General features: G+C 45.7%; 1 protein-coding gene across 3 annotated transcripts in view; it reads right to left on the reverse strand.

Annotated features, from left to right (window-relative positions):
* Nucleotides 1-12,499, reverse strand: part of TBC1D2 (TBC1 domain family member 2) — a 51,399-nt gene that overhangs the window by 23,760 nt on the left and 15,140 nt on the right. For all 3 annotated transcript variants that reach the window (XM_064579568.1, XM_045882768.3, XM_045882769.3), the window contains 2 exons: nt 6,459-6,592; nt 2,816-3,012 (listed from right to left, as the gene is read on the reverse strand). In XM_064579568.1, the coding sequence (XP_064435638.1) occupies nt 2,816-3,012; nt 6,459-6,592 (331 nt within the window). The remainder of the gene's footprint in view (nt 1-2,815; nt 3,013-6,458; nt 6,593-12,499) is intronic.

Raw genomic sequence — 12,499 nt, forward strand, 5'->3', positions numbered from 1 at the left:
AATGCATGGAAAGCCCGAGCACACAGCTAGGGCCACCCCTAACACCAGTTATGTATGCTCTTATCTGTTCTTCCCCACCTGACAGCAGGGACCCAGTGTACCTCTGTGCCCTCCACAGCATCTGACAGAGTTTGAGATACAAATTCTTCAAGGATCATTAACACTATTGGCAATGACCACCCAGGTGGCTGAGCCAGGACAAGACCTCCCAGTTCCCATGTCCTCCTGCAGCCTCAGGCAGAAAGAGAGTGCCTTCCACTGAAGAGATGCAGGAAGGCATCTTATAGGTGTGGGCCCAGGGAAGTCCGGGAAACTGTCTGCCCAGCTGAGGAACTGGACTCGGAGGGTCTCAGATGGACAGTTAGTGTCCTCCAATCAGCATTTCTGCACATCTGGGACACCACTGGGCACCCCAAGGTTTTGCAGGCCTCCTCTGTCCTACCTCTGGGCCAAGAGTCAATCTTCTCTCCCTCCCCTCTTTGGTTTTGGTATCTGGGCTGGAGGTAAAACGCCAGAGTTGGTAGGGCTGGGGCTCCCCCTGCCTAATGTGGGATGAAGACTTGACCTCTGCCCATCGCTGCTATGCCACTCATTTCTTGGAGACCCTCATGGGCACCCATCTGTCTTCCTAGAGCCCTTCAGAGGATCATGCCATTCCTTGTAAAGCCAGAAGGAATCAACGAGAAGGGCAGGGAATGCCATAATAGCAGCCAAAGCCTGCATCTGGCGGGCGGCTGCTGCATGCCAGGCACTGGGCTTTATGCATCCGGACAGAGGCCTCTGCAGTAAGCACTGCTATAACTCCAGGGACAGGAGGAAGCTGAGGCTTTAGGGGTTAAGAAACTTGCTCAGGGCCAGAACTGCGGACGGCACCTTCCACTTTAAGGCCTGTGCTCCGAGATGCCCACCAGACAAAAGCACACTTGTGAGATGGGCTGGACAGCACGCACAGCACTCATCTGGTGAGGCAAAAGTGGGACCGCAGGCCTTCCTCTCCTCCTGACCATCGGTACCAGGCCAGGCCAAGCTTTGCTGGGAAGTGAACCAGTAAGAAAGTCCAGGTTCTGTAATGCTTGGACAACTTCCTCCTGCCATTTTCACTCTGATCGCAGGGAAGCTGTCAGCAGCCTGGGGAGCCCTGACTGATCTCCACGAGCTTGCCTTCATTTATTGAGGATGCCACATCCTCCAGGGCGGCACAGCCACTGGGGGCAAACCTCAAGGAAATCTCGGTCTCCCGGGCCTCTCTCCTTCATTGGACAATTCCCGACACCTTGGAAGCAAAGGCCAAGCCCAGGGAGGCTGCCCAGGTTTCCTAGAAAGAAGGGGAAGGTGGGGTCAAAGGAGAGGCGGTGTTCACATCCAGCTTGCTTTTCCTGGCCAGATGGGGTCTGGGCCTTACTCTGTACTGGTCCAGGGATCGGGGAGGTACTCCAGTCCAGCCAGATGCCCTCTGGGCTCTCAGGAGCACCAGCAGCTCCACCGCAGGATGGGAAGATGACCAAAGAAAAAGAAGCTGGGCTGCTAAGTGGCAGCAGAGGGGACTTCACACGCTGTAATGCTGTACATGGGTGTCGGGGTGTTTACCGCCTGTCTCTGCTGTGACATGCAAGCCTCTGCAGGGGCAGGGCCCGTGTCTCTTCCCACTGTTCCCAGCGCCTAGAATACTGCATGCACACCACAGGCCCTCGACAAAAACCTGGTGAATACACAACTGAAGTGCGAACCTATGAACGAATGAGCTTCCTCCTTGGAGGACTCTAATCACGAGCTGCTTCATCAAATGTATGCCCTGACCTGCCAGGACAGAAGTCTCCCTTAATATCTGCTTAAGGGCAAGAAAGGCAGAGAAGGGGCAAAACTCGGTAAGGAGAGCATTTTTCTGGACTGTCTTCAAAAACAGAGCAGCAGAAAGGAGGACAAGAAATGTAGAGGAGGGAGATTATTCAGAAGTACATAGAGCTGGGAAATAAAGCAGGAAAAGACTGAGGGCAGCCAAACCTCAAACATGAAGATTTGGGCCTTCCCCTCGGAGGAAAAGAAGCCTGGATTCTCAGTAGGGCCCACCCCTGGGGGCCCCACCAGGTACCACCCTGGGGATTTTCAGTAACAACTGTGCTAGTTTAACTACTTTTATTGTGCCCAGGGATGCAGTCCCCCTCACCTCCCTGCCATGTGATTCTCACTACTTCACAAAGTTGCCCCAAAAAAGCGAACATGATTTATTCCCTGGCTTGTAGGATTTGGGGATGATTTTAATGCCTGTATATGTATGTGATCTGTGTTCTACAATGACCATGTCACTCTTTTTTTTAACCACTATAATTAACTTCTCTATTAAGGCTAAATCTTCCTCGTCACTATCCCCTGTTGGGCCTGGCTGAGCCCCAGAGCTACAACAGACCTGCCTGCTTTCTCTGTCCTGTGATCGTCCTTCAGCGATCTGCACCGTTACCAGCTGCCAGTTCCTTCGGGGGCCCTTCCCAGGACCCTGCATCCAGATCCCCCTCCTCCAAATGCTGCCTCTCTTCAGTGTGGGGGGAGGCCAGGCACAGTCTTCTAGGAGGAGTCCAAGAGCAATACAAAGTAGGTCCCAGAGATCCTGCCCTGGAAGGCCTTCCGTCACCCAGGCTGAGCGTCCACATGGCCCTTAGTAACCAACAGCACAGCATTTCCCACCACCACCAGTTTGTCTGCTAAGGACCGAGACTGGCACATGCCTGGCCGGGCTAACGTAGCATGTCTAGCTTGTTCAGAGGCTCTAGGCCCAGAGGGGTGCACTGGAGCTTGGGGCCTCTGTGGGGCCAGAGCTCACCTTCTGAGACTTTAACTCCTTGGTGAGCATCAGAACCTGCTGCTCCAAGGCCAGAACCTTTTCCTGGGCAGTTCGGGTCCGTGGGAGTCCTTCAGCAAAGAACGGAAAGGTGTTGTTCTGGCGCTTGGCTTTCTGAATGAGATGGGCAGTCAGAGAGGACTTGGGTGTAGACTTTGGAGAATCCGCTGGATCTTTCCCTGCTCAAAAGGAGGAACACAGAGGTTATGATCAGTGGCCTCAGTGGTACTCAAAATTGAGCTTGCTGCAGAAGCACCTGAAGGGCCCAGTAAAATGCAGATTGTGGTACCCTACTCCCAGAGCTTCTCATGAATAGGTCTGGGATGGGGCTTGAGAATTTGCATTTCTAAAACTTTCCTAGGTGATGCTGCTGCAGCTGGTCCCGGATCATACTTTGAGAACCCTTGAGCTATATAAACGTTATTTACACTGTACTAGCTGGGTCCCTCAGCCCATCCTCTGACGTGTGCCTGTCCCCCACTCTCGGATCCCCATCTGTATGGGCTATCTCACGTCACACCGCTGCTGTGTGCCAGGGGCCATCTCAGGCACAAGCCCTGGCAGGATGTCTTGTTTCTTATTTAAGGATCCCATCTCTACCCTCTGGGCAATTTTCAAAGTACAGAGATCTGTCCATAGACAGGAGTATGGAATATCTGTATTCTGCATTCTTGCCCCAGAGAGTAAGTCAGACTCTCATTGGATTCTTATTACAAGCTAAGTTAGGGCACACATTTCCCACAGTTGACTGCCTCAGGCTGCACAGTCCTTCTATTTCCTCTAGAGCCAGGGTCAGCAACCACGGGTCCACAGGCCAAATCCAGCCCATAGCCTGCTTGTGTAAATAGTTTTATTGGAACACGGCCACATTTGTTTGTACGTTATCTGTGCTGCTTTCACTCCACAAGGGCAGAGTTGAGGACTGGCAGCAGAGACCGTATGTCCCACAACGCCTCCAACATTTACTATCTGGCTCTATAGAAAACATTTGCCAACCATTACTGAATTTCTTATTTTGTTTTATTTTTATTTTTTCTTAAATCAAATTCAACATCACAGTCACTCACCCACCCCCGATGCCTTGTCTTGCCCTGCCCCAAGCCTATACTTTAGGGATCTGCCATCAGCCTGCATCCAGGGACATTTTAATGGCCTGATTATATAGTCAAAAGACCTTGAGAATCTTGTCTACATGGTACATACACATCATGCCCATCATAAGGTACGAGCAGAAGAAATTTTTCTCAATGCTCTGTGCCAGAAAAGGCTTTGCTTTTTCTAAGAAAACATGTGTTTATTCTTACAGATACTGGAAATAATCTAACACTTGCATTTCCCTCTTTGCCTTGGCTACTGAGAAGCTCAGAGCTGTATCTGCTGCCCACTCTTAGCTATTCTATAGGATCTTATCTTGGTCTTATCTAAATTTCCTAGCCCAAATTACTCATTTACTTTCCCCTGATATGTATTTTATTTTATTTTTTTAAAGATTTTATTTATTTATTTGACAGAGAGAGACACAGCGAGAGAGGGAACACAAGCAGGGGGAGTGGGAGAGGGAGAAGCAGGCTTCCCACCGAGCAGGGAGCCCGATATGGGACTCGATCCCAGGACCCTGGGATCATGACCTGAGCCGAAGGCAGACGCTTAACGACTGAGCCACCCAGGCGCCCCCCTGATATGTATTTTAATAAGCTATCCCCAATCCTTTTGGGACTAGGGTGTTAAAAAAATAAGGACGTGGTATGGAATCCCAGGTGAGGGGACAGGCAGGACTTAGAGGATGAGTAGAATAATTTAGCATGCTTCTTCTGGGGCCAGCCAAACCATCTAGAACAGATAAGAAACTACTCTAGTAGGAATCAGAACCTCCCTGGCCTTGAGAATACAAGAACAGAATGGTTTTGTCCTAGACTTAAAAGAAATTCAGTTGCACTGGGTATAAACCCAACTGCAGAGCTCAAAGGACAGCAATGCTTCTTTCTCTTTCTTGCCGTGGGGTATAGAAGAGCAGGGGGCGCTCCATGTAGCCCTGCTGCCCTCTGATAACACTACTCTCCACTAAACCTGACGGCAGGCAAGGTAGAGATCACTGCACCCATTTCACAGTTGGTGAAGACGAGGCCTAGGAGAGTGGTTTTCCGTCAGTGCTGTAGGATTTAATGGGGGTGCCACAGGGCTGACTGGGACGGGAAGACGGTAGGAGGAGCCAAGGGGAGGCCAGACTCCCATCCCCTGCCTCAAGTCTGCTTTGATATGCACTGTATATTAGATTTTTTTTTATGGGGGTCAAAGTGTCATGGCAATAAAAAGGTTGTGTGAAAAATCACTGCTTTAGAAAATGAGGCTTTTCTAAAGCCTTGGCCTGAACCCTAGTTCCTAGTTCCACACCCCCTGGCAGCAATGAGCCAGTCACTCCACTTTTCTATCCTCGGTTCCCTGATTTAGTAAATGAGACCAATGGAAGCTACTGCTCAGGTTTTTGGAAGGGTCAAAGAGGTTAAATCAGGTGAAGTGCTTGGAACACATAAAAGAAACTTGAAAAGATTCTGTTCGGTGACAGGAGCAGTCCTAAAGGACCAGATATTGCAGATTCCATCTATATGAACTATCCAGAACAGGCAAATCCACGGAGACAGAAAGTCGAACAGTGGTTGCCTAGAGCTGGAGGGATGCGAGGTTTCTTTCTGGGATAATAAGCATGTTCTAAAATTGGTTATGGTGAATTGTATACTTCAAATGGGTGAATTGTTCGGTATGTGAATTATATCTTAATAAAACTGTTACCAAAAGGAAAAAAAGTGCTTAGAGTAGCCGTGACACAAAGTAACTGCTATATAAGAGTGCTGGTTCCATGACTACTGATTCGATGGGGTACTGAGCCCTTCGCGCATTGTTCACTGTGATCCGCGGGGACTCGCCGGGCACTGTTCCAAAGGGGTGCTCTTTCTGGAGCCACTTCTATACAGTCGAGGGGTCCTCCCGGCTAGAAGACCCCACGGTGCTGCCTCAGCCAGTTTTCTTCCAACTGTTTCCAGATTACAAAATGTCCTAAGGGCACCCATACCAATTTCCAAAAAAAAAAAAGTCCATCCCCCCACCAATGTTGTGGGCCACTCACATTTAGTGAAACAGTAAAGTTCTATGGAATAGCTGGATGGACACCTAAAGGTCACTTGCTCTGCTTCTTCAGGCAGATCTGATTTTAATCACCCCAGGGCGGCATTTTTATATCTTTTCCTTATAAATTAAAAAAAAGTAAGAAAGAAAAAGTGAGATATATTTTCTTTTATTACTTCAGGAGTCATTGCTAAGAGCATCAGTTTGGGAAGACGAGAAAGAATTACTGGTGAGGATGGTGGTGATGGTTGAACACCACTGTGAACGTGCTTCATGCCACTGAATTGTGCATTTACAGTTGGTTAAAATGGTAAATTTCAAATGTATTTTACCACAATAATATTAGTAAAAAAAGGAGCCATTGCTACTAGACCCATAGAAACCAGGAGGAGTGACCTGGAGAGTTTCAGGTTAGAAACAAAAAGCATAAATGCTGATCTCTGGGGAGGATAAAGAGGGCATTCACTTGGTCTCTGAAGACAGCCCAAACCCAAGCAGAGCTCACCTGGGGCACCAGGGTCAGAGGGTACGGGCTGCTCCGTCCTCCAAGGTTCCGCGCTCAGTGGAGGATCTTCCCCTGGAGGTTGGTGGCCTGTTCCTTGGGCCTGCCTGTTGCCCCGAATATTGTACATTGTGTTTCTGAAAGGAAAACAGGAGCATGAGGTTGCCCTCCTGCCCCTCGGCTCTCCCTGCTGCCACTGCTGGGGCTCAGGCCACTTCCTCACCCCCAGCCATGCCCCGAGCAGTCTGCCGGACTCCAGGCTCCCTGCAAGATGCATCCCACCCGAGCCACTCCCCACCCCCTCACCCTCTCCTTTTCATTTTCTCCTCGTACTTACCACCTTCCACACATGCTATTGCTAATAAACAATACAAGCTTGATTCCCCTGCCCCCAGCCCCACTGCTGGAGTGTAAGTTCTTTTTTTTTTTTTTTAAATATTTTATTTATTTATTTGACAGAGAGAGAGAGCACAAGCAGGGGGAGTGGTAGGCAGAGGGGCAGGGAGAAGCAGGCTCCCCGCTGAGCAGGGAGCCTGACATAGGTCTCGATCCCAGGACCCTGGGATCATGACCTGAGCTGAAGGCAGATGCTTAACGAACTGAGCCACCCAGGCACCCCTTGGAGTGTAAGTTCTCTTGAGTGCAGGGATATTTGCCTGTTTTGTTCACCAAAATACTCTGAATGTGTAGCACGGCACCTGCAACATAGAGGGCACTTACAGTATATGTGCTGAACGAAGGCTGAGTGGACTTGCCAAACTAACTTTCCTGAAACCTTCACCTGGTTTTGTATCTACTTGGCTCAAAAATCATTGGTGCCTCCCTACTTCTGCTGAGGAAAGCTCCAAACCCTGGATCCTTCTCCCCTTGCTTCCATTGCCCATTCAGATCTGTTTTCCTTGAGGCCTTCACTAATCAGCTCATGGCCTCCAAGGAGCTTACTGAACTTTGTCAATGGGCTACCCTTTGACCAAGTACTTGTCTAGGCTGAATAATGGTATCGTTTCTTCAAGAGCTGGGCACTAACCTGCCTGCATGCCTCTTGGCCCCTGGCACTGGGCCACACATGCCCAGAGTGCAGGCTCATTATATGTTGGGTTTGTAGGAAGGAACTAGGTAGCACCAAAGGCTGGCTTAGGACCACAGACCACAGAGAAATTCATAATGAGTTGGATGAAAGGACAAGGAAAAGTTTATTTTCCCTTTGCAAAGAGATAAAAGTAGACATATTCCAGAATTAATAATGAGGAAGAGAAGATGATTAAAGGAGTTCACTAAGTCAGTGTTTTTCAAACTGCAGGTTGTGAACCATTGGTAGGTTGTAAAATCAGTTTAGTATCATGACCAGAACTTATTTCATTATTTAAAATATTTATTTATTTATTTATTTATTTATTTATTTATTTATTTATTTATTTATTTTAGAGAGAGTGAGAGTGCGCACACATACAAGCAGGAGGGGCAGAGGGAGAGGGAGAGAGAATCTCAAGCAGACCCCATGCTGAGTGCGGAGCTCACGACCTGAGCTGAAACCAAGAGTCAGACGCTTAACCTACTGCGCCACCCAGGTGCCCTGTGACCTGCATTTAAAATATGGAATGGATGCACCAAAACCCATAAGATACCTAGGAATAATAATAAATAATAATAACCGAAGAGGCAAAGGGTCTGTACTCTAAAAACTACAGAACACTTATGAAAGAAATTGAGGAAGACACAAAGAGATAGAAAAACATTCCATGCTCATGGATTGGAAGAATAAATATTGTTACAATGTCTATGCTACCCAGAGCAATTTACACATTCAATCAATCCATATCAAAATACCATTGACATTTTTCACAGAGGTAGAACAAGTAATCCTAAAATTTGTATGGAACCAGAAAAAATCCTGAATAGCCAGAGGAATGTTGAAAAAGAAAACCAAAGCTGGTGGCATCACAATGCCGGACTTCAAGCTCTATTACAAAGCTGTCATCATCAAGACAGTATGGTACTGGCACAAAAACAGACACATAGATCAATGGAACAGAATAGAGAACCAAGAAATGGACCCTTTATGGTCAACTAATCTTCGACAAAGCAGGAAAGAATATCCAATGGAAAAAGGACAGTCTCTTCAATAAATGGTGCTGGGAAAATTGGACAGCCAAATGTAGAAGAATGAAACCGGAACCATTTTCTTACACCATACACAGAGATAAGCTCAAAATGGATGAAAGACCTAAATGTGAGACAGGAATCCATCAAAATCCTTGAGGGGAACACAGGCAGCAACCTCTTCAACCTTGGCCACAGCAACTTCTTGCTTGACACGTCTCCAAAGTCAAGGGAAACAAAAGCAAAAACAAACTATTGGGATTCATCAAGATAAGAAGTTTCTGCACAGCAAAGGAAACAGTAACAAAACTAAAAGGCAATGTATGGAATGGGAGAAGATATTTGCTAATAATATATCAGATAAAGGAATAATATCCAAGATCTATAAAGAGCTTGTCAAACTCAACACCCAAAAAACAAATAATCCAGTCCAGAAATGGGCAGAAGACATGAACAGACATTTCTCCAAAGAAGACATGCAAATGGCCAACAGACACATGAAAAAATGTCAGACATCACTTGGCATCAGGGAAATACAAATCAAAACCACAATGAGATACCACCTCACACCAGTCAGAATGCCTAAAATTAACAAGACAGGAAACAATAAATGTTGGCCAGGATGTGGAGAAAGGGGAACCCTCTTACACTGTTGGTGGGGATGCAAGCTGGTACAGCCACTCTGGAAAACAGTATGGAGGTTCCTCAAGAAGTTAAAAATAGAACTACCCTACAACCCAGCAATTGCACTACTAGGTATTTACCCCAAAGATACAAATATATTGATCTGAAGAGGCACCTGCACCCCGATGTTCATAGTGGCAATGTCCACAATAGCTAAACTGTGGAAAGAGCCAAGATGTCCATCGACAGATGAATGGACAAAGAAGATGTGGTATATATATACAATGGAATAATACTCAGCCATCAGAAAGGATGAATAGTTACCATTTACATCGACATGGATAGAACTGTAGGGTATTATGCTAATGAAATAAGTCAATCTGAGAAAGGCAATTATCATATGGTTTCACACATACGTGGAATTTAAGAAATAGCACAAAAGATCTTAGGGGAAGAGAGGGAAAACTGAATGGGAAGTCATCAGAGAGGGAAAAAAAACATGAGAGACTCTTAACTATAGGAAACAAACTGAGGGTTGCTGGAGGGGAGGTGGGTGGGGGGATGGGGTAATTGGGTGATGGGATTTAAGGAGGGCATGTGATGTGATGAACACTGGGTATTAAAAGCAACTGATGAATTACTGAACACTACATCGGAAACTAATGATGTACTATATGTTGGCTAATTGAATTTAAATAAATAAAATAAAATATAGAATGGAAAATATCAGAATGTACCCCACTTAGAAAGGATTAATACTTTCTAAATTATATATATGTGCACTGAGCTATAAAATAAAATGTATTTCTTACTGTGATGGTGGTCAACAGTTTGAAAAACAATGCAAAGGTCATTTACTTAAGAGGCAGCAATAGTGTGGTTAAAAGAGAAGGGGAGGGGTGCCTGGGTGGCTCAGTCAGTTAAGTGTCTGCCTTCAGCTCAGGTCATGATCCCAGGATCCTGGGATTGAGCCCCGCATTAGACTCCCTGCAGAGCAGGGAGTCTGCTTCTCCCTCTCTGTTCCTCCCCCCAGCTTGTGTTCTCTCTCTCAAATAAATAAAATCTTTAAAAAAAAATGAAAAAAGAGAAGGGGACGTGAAGGTCTACAGATCCGTGATGGAGTCCTAGCTTTGCTGTATCATCCCTATGTGCAATGTATACTTCTAGCAGTATAGTGGGAAATTACCCTGAAAAACCCTTATTCATAAACACCTAGATGCTAGATGAATACCAAACATGTTTCAAAAGTATTGAGCTGAATTCAGGAAAGGAAGGGAAATTCCTGGGGACTAAACATGAAAAGGTGAACTTCAAGTGGGAAGGTGAATGTGTAGACTGGACTACTCCTTAGCAAATATTTACTACTTTCCCACCACCTCCTCAGGAGCAGAGTACCTCCTCTCTTGGCGTGGGCATGGCCATGGGATTTGCTTTGTCCAGAGCGATGTTAGCAGATGTGATGTAAACATAGGCTTAAAATGTCCTTGCATACAGAGCTTGCCTCTTTTTTTTTTTTTTTTTTTAGATTTTATTTATTTGACAGAGAGAGAGAGCTTGTGAGCACAAGCAGGGGGAGTGGCAGGCAGGGGGAGGGGGAGAAGCAGACTTCCTGCTGAGTAGGGAGTCTGATGTGGGGCTCGATCCCAGGACCCTGGGATCATGACCTGAGCTGAAAACAGATGCTTAACCAACTGAGAAGGTGCCCCCAGAGCTTGCCCTCTTGAAGAACTTGCCCCAGGCAGCTGCTGGTCCATGGAAGATGAGGAATACGAGGAGCAGACCTAGATCTTACCAGTAATGTGAAGTGAACCTAGTCTATATCAGCTGAATCCAGATGTGTGAGAAATAAATGCTTATTATATGACACTGAATTTTGAAATGTGTGTCTGCAGCATTATCACTATGAAAGTTGACTTAGGACATGAGTTTGTTCTGGGGTCAACTGTCTGTTTTTTTTAAATTGAGATATAACTAACACATAACATATTCATTTCAGGTGTACAACATATTTATTCAACATAGTGTGAAAGGATCACCACACTACGTCTAGTTAACATCCATCACCACACACAGCTACAAGATTGATTGATTGATTTTGTGATCATAGATCAACAGTTGATACCAGAGACCTAGAATGCAAGAGAGGAAAGAAAGCAATTTTGGACCCATACAAACTGCAGAGTTGAAATTGAAATTCTCGCATACAGCTGGGAGTCCTGTGAAGAGGTGAGTTAGGAAAAAAAACAGGCCTGCTGCCAAAACCACACAAGGACATTCTAGGTGAAGGCTCCAGGTTCTTGTGATATTTTTGTTTGGTTTTGGTGTCAAGATAACATTGGCCTTCTAGAATGAATGGGGAAGTATTTCCTCGTCTTCTTTTTTAGGGGGAAGATTTTGTGAAGAATTGGTATTAATTTTTTTTTAAATGTTTGGTAGAATCCACCAGGGAAGTTAGCTGGTCCTAGGTTTTTGTTTGTATGTTTGGGTTTTTTTTGGGGGGGGGGGTAGGTTTTTTATTAATTTAATCACGTTACATGTCACAGGTCTACTCAGATTTTCTCTTTCTTCTTGCGTCAGTTTTGGTAATTTGTCTTTCTAGGAATTTGTCCATGTCCTCTACGTTATCTAATCTGTTGGCACAGAATTGTTCATAGTACTCCTTTATAAATCTTCTGTATTTCTGTAAGGCCGGTAGTAACATTCCAACTTTTGATCCTGACTTCAGTAATGTGAATCTCATGTCTTGTCTTGGTCTGTCTGACTAGAGGGTTGTCAATTTTGTTGATCTTTTCAAAGAACCATGATTTGATCTGAAATTCGTTTTTAAAACAAAATCCAGTTTTTTGGCATAGTTGGGTTCAGAATAAGAAATAAGATTGTACTTTAATGAAGAGTATAGCTGACTGATGGATGGAAAAATGGATCTCTTAAATAAAGAACAGAGAAGAAATTAGAACTCAGCATTTCCAACACTTGACTTTGAAATTTGGTTTCTGGCTCCTTTTGCTCTGTCATTATTATTTTTTTTTTTAAGATTTTATTTATTTATTTGAGAGAGAGAGAGTGAGAGAGAGCACATGAGAGGGGGGACGGTCAGAGGGAGAAGCAGACTCCCTGCTGAGCCGGGAGCCCGATGCGGAACTCGATCCAGGGACTCCAGGATCATGACCTGAGCCGAAGGCAGTCGCTTAACCAACTGAGCCACCCAGGCGCCCCTGCTCTGTTATTATTAAGATCCTACTGTATGGAGCCTTGGACTCCTCGGGCTAGTCACTTCCCCTTCCCAGTTCTTACTTTCCCCATCCACAGATAAAAGGGTA

This window comes from Mirounga angustirostris, unplaced genomic scaffold, assembly GCF_029215605.1.
Source record: "Mirounga angustirostris isolate CCGP_5_RB_7025 unplaced genomic scaffold, mMirAng1.0.hap1 SCAF_15, whole genome shotgun sequence".
NCBI classification, from domain to species: domain Eukaryota; kingdom Metazoa; phylum Chordata; class Mammalia; order Carnivora; family Phocidae; genus Mirounga; species Mirounga angustirostris.